Source organism: Triticum dicoccoides, unplaced genomic scaffold (assembly GCF_002162155.2).
Source record: "Triticum dicoccoides isolate Atlit2015 ecotype Zavitan unplaced genomic scaffold, WEW_v2.0 scaffold89032, whole genome shotgun sequence".
In the NCBI taxonomy this organism is placed as follows: Eukaryota; Viridiplantae; Streptophyta; class Magnoliopsida; order Poales; family Poaceae; genus Triticum; species Triticum dicoccoides.
This window is the reverse complement of record NW_021308024.1, coordinates 5,572-10,131: the sequence shown is the minus strand read 5'-3', so window position 1 is coordinate 10,131 and position 4,560 is coordinate 5,572. Positions and strand designations below refer to the sequence as shown.

The 4,560-nt window shown below is 46.6% G+C and overlaps 1 protein-coding gene across 1 annotated transcript; it reads right to left on the bottom strand.

Moving 5' to 3' along the window:
• Positions 1 to 2,339: 2,339 nt before the first annotated feature.
• LOC119348338 (oryzain alpha chain-like) lies at positions 2,340 to 2,933 on the bottom strand. Its single transcript, XM_037616518.1, has one exon. The coding sequence runs from the start codon at positions 2,931 to 2,933 to the stop codon at positions 2,340 to 2,342; it is 594 nt and encodes a 197-aa protein (XP_037472415.1).
• Between the last annotated feature and the right edge of the window lie 1,627 nt (positions 2,934 to 4,560).

Here is a 4,560-nt window from a genome sequence, read left to right as displayed (position 1 = left end):
ACATTTACATATGGCCCAAAGCAGTGCGCACACTACTACTCGAATATGTGCCATTGTGTACTATTAGAGATGTGCCATTGTGTATCGCTCTGTTTGTGACCATGCATTCGTATGATTGTAATAATAGATGATGTCATCTTCAACTCTCTTACATATTGTTATGCCTCTCTTTAATTGATAGTGAATAACTATTTATTACTTTATTGTTTGGACCATAGTTTACATAGTCGCGACTTATCGACCGGCGCGGCGTGTCACCGCTTGGGCTAAGCTAGTAACCCCCAATAACAACAATTTTGTCTGCACCGTGGCCATTCCCACCCTGCCCTGATATGGGCTATCCTCCCATGAGGAAATTCTAGTGTTGCTGCTTTTGCAGCCCTTTGTTGTCCTTCACAGATAGCGGCAACAAGTCGTTATTCTTGATCATGTTGAGGCCCTCGACAGCCCCTGCCGCTGCAAAAGCCTAGCAGGATCCGCATCATCCTTGGAACCAGACAACTGTATTTTGGTTTCATTTAGGTTTCCTCCAACTTCTCACATCAACATTGGGAATGTATTAGTACAAACAAATAAAAACATGGAATGAAATAACTAAGCAGAAAATTAGTTGGTACTAGGTAGCTACCTATCTTAACATGCAATCAAGTAGCAAATGAAATCACCCGTGGGTTTATATAGAGGGTTTCGTCTGTGCATCAATGAATGGTAATACACACATAAGCATGAGTATGAAAAAAATGGGGGTGCGAAGAGCATGATAAACTCTAAACAGCAAGTACATTACAAAAACGTTTTCCACATACGCAACTGATAAAAGTTATGAGGAATTAGTCATCATAACTTTAATGTGCCGCATGCGTATCACCCTCTTGTGCTTATTCCTTGCTTCCATCCAATTCATGTTTTAACATGAATGTGGGGACACGAGATAAGTATGCACACATAGATCATAGGTGCATAATGCATGAGAGAAATCATTTTGCATTGGCCTCAACAATTGAAATATCTCACATGGATATTGAATGATACACATTGCTACACAATCTGGGAAAAAGTGATGATCTTCCTGTATATGTGCATCTTTAGCTGCATCGACGGGTATTTCGCTTATTCAGGTTCAGATGTTGCACCACTTAACATAAGCATTATAAATAATGGGAAATTTCACTCACTAACGGCTAACTCTATAATCCTGGTGTCACGTTTTCCGTGAAATACCTTCGCATCTCATGGAATTCTACCTGGTCCTTCTCCAGTACTCGTCGAGAGAGCTGCACTGCCTGAACGCCGGAGGCGATTTGAGCAGCGAGCTCCTTTGCTTGCCCTTTCGGAAGGCCGGCGAAGTTAGTTTCGCCCACCGCGTTGGCGAGGCCGGTTCCCCGGTATACGCTAGCATGTACACCATGTGTCGGTGTCATATACAAGGGATACAATACATGAGATATACAGTAACTCTATACAGCCATTTATACACTGTTTAACATCTTCGCAGTGTATACAAGAGTTCGTAGCCTGACCTTGGAACAATATTCTTGGTGCAAAGTATCAGGCCAAATCAACAGTTTCATGCATGAAGGTCCGGATATAATAGCTATAACAGAACATTGATTAAAAACATTTAAAGTGCCCACTGCCGAGGGGAGAATGTCGCCATGCTAATTGAAAAGAAATACAATGATTAAACATACATGGAAACTACAACTATTTATTGTTCAAACAAGTTTTTTCTTTCTGAGAATGAGATAAAACGATAAGGTACTAGTGTTGGAACTGCTTTCTGATTACCGATAGCATAATTCAAGATGGCAACAACTTCCTGTTTTACAAGAGAATAGCTCTGCTCCATGTCTCCAATTGTTATCGTCCCCGTGAATATGTGCTGGAAGCTTTTTGCAAGTCTTCCAGAATAATAGTAGTTCGGTGAGGCGCTGGGCATGACCAAAATGAAAAATAGAAGCACTGTAGTGTGTCCCATGCGCCTAAACAAGGCAAGAATATAATCCAATCAGCACCAGTATATTCCTGCATGAAAGAATAAGCCTCTGCTCCTTCTCCTATCTTGCATAATGAAGCCATGTGCAATATTCAGATGTTGCTAAAACACTTCAAATACTTTGCTCAACTCTAGTAAAATAGTTTTTACAATGAGCCAAAACACACACACACACACCGCGCGCGCGCGCGCGAGCAGATATATATCCTAACAACTTCATCTATGAGAAAACCATCTACTTTTGTGTTAAAAAAGATCCTCTACTTTTGTTGGTATAGAAAACATTGGAGATACATGATGACAAATAAAAAAGCAATCCAGTAAATTCCCTTTCAACCAAGAATTAAATTAAGGGACGGGTAAATGCTTGCCGCAACAGCTCCTGGATCTCGCCTATCCTCTGTAATTTGGCCTCGGACGGCTCCTCCGGCCAGAACCCGCAGCAAACGGCTTCGAACTCCTCTTGGGTGAGATGGCTAAACTGGTTGAGGCATCTGTTGTTATTGTGGACCCCGATGGCGTAGCCAGCGTTGTGCTGGTCGATTTTGCGCAGGTCCTCCTTGAATATGGTGTACCGGTGCTCTTCGTGGGCGATGGAGCTGTAGGTAGTAACTGGTTTTCGTGCCTTCCACTCCGCGAAGATCTTGCGCGTTTCCTGCTCGCTCCTCCCCCTCTCCCAGGAGAAGACGGAGTAGCCTTGGTCATGCCACTGCCGGTCGATGAGGCCGAGCCTGTGCTTGAACATGGTGTACGCGCGCTGCTCCTCCTCATCGAGGGAGCTGTTGGTCGTGCCGTGCATGGCCTTCCACTCCCTGAAGATCTGCCGGGTCTCCTCCTCGCTCCTCTTCCTCTCCCAGCTTTCCGATGTGTTGCTGGTGGCGGCCGCCGTCGACACCAGCGACACCAGCAAGAGCAGCAACAGCGGTGACGCCGCCATGACCCTCCTCATGACGAGGGGATAAAAAAAAGGCGAGCGGACTACGTACGTAGATGAGATGTGTGGAAGCTAGGGCGGGGCTCGATGGATCTCTCGTCGAAACGCTCGCTCGATCTAACTTTATTTCTTTTCTATTTTCCTCCTCGCTTATCCAAAACTGCGGCACTACCGTGCTTATATACACGTATATACGCACGCAGCACCTGACTCAACATGACTCGGTGATGGACTCTATCACCTATCCGTAGTAGTACTCGCAATCCTACTCTGACTAGGAAACATAGACCTACACGTGTACAAGTCCTGATAGCTAGTCAACCTAAACTCAGTTAACTCACACCACCTGTGCAAGCAAACCAGCTCAAGATTATTTCTAACAGTTTGGATAGTCCATTTGGTCTGTATAGGCTGTATATTTAAAGGCTCAGATCGAGAAGGGACGGACGTAGACTGAGGTACACAAATATAATTGCCTGCAGATTCTGGCTGCACACCGATCGGAACCACGCAGAATGCATGGATGGGTCTGACCATCAGCTCAAATCATCTTCTTTTAGTTTTTCGTTGGAAAATTGATCTCGCCCTTAACAAACTGGGCATATATATATTCCCGCAAAAAAAAAAACTGGCCATATATAGCAAGACCCACGACGCTCTACTACCTAAGCCCTAATAATTTTTGGGACAGTATTAGGCGCCGGCACGCCGGCCCAATAGTTGGGCCGGTCGCACCGTAGCCACCCGATGCAGCGAAGCGCAGCCATCTGATCTGGCTTCCGCATCCTTTCCTTCCCCCGTCTCTCACCTTTCACTTCTTTCCCCGTCCCATCAGCGCCCGTAATATCCACCCCAACGACCCCGCGCCGGCGCGCCGCCACTTGCTTGCCGCCGCTCCCTTCCACTTCTTTCCCAAGCTAGCCGCTGCTTGCCATCCTCGCCAGGCAGCCACGGTTCCAGCATAAAACACCGATCCAACCTCGCAGTTCGCCGTAGTAACAGTTCCAGAACACAGAGACACGGGTTTCAGCACCTCCTGACCAGAGTCCCAGCTCACCACCCTCATGGTTTCCCGCTCGCCGCGGTGACCGTGGTGCTCGCCATGGTCACCTCTCGCTCGCCATGGTCACCGGTTCCAGCAAAAATAGTTCACGGTTGCAACTCCCACACACTATGGTTGTAGCTTTTTCGCAGGTTGAAGCTTTCCCCCCATGCCGCTTGAAGCTTTTTCCGCCGTCGCTTGAAGCTTTTGCACCACCAAGTTGAAGCTTTTTCATGCTTGAAGTTTTCTTCCACTGTTTGAAACTTTTCCCTCATGCCTGTTGAAGCTTTTTCCACCGCAGGATGAAGCTTTTCCTATGCAGGTTGAAGCATTTCCCACTTACGGGTGAAATCATCGACGATCGTCGCTGCCGATTGCAACACCAGTTTCTTGTTTAGCTACAACCGGCAAATAAAAAGCTGGAACCAGCATGTAGTTTTGGTGCATCGGCTGGAGTGTTTTCTGTGGCGACGCTGGCGTCCGCCTCATTTGTTGCACCCGACAAGACAAAAAGCTTCTACCGGCGAGCTTTTTTGCTACCACAACGACTGACGGAAGTAGTGACCAGGAGATGGATTTGCAGCAAAC

Bases quoted from the DNA above. Each gene is read 5' to 3' on its own strand.
- LOC119348338 (XM_037616518.1), bottom strand. From the start codon at position 2,933: ATGGCGGCGTCACCGCTGTTGCTGCTCTTGCTGGTGTCGCTGGTGTCG.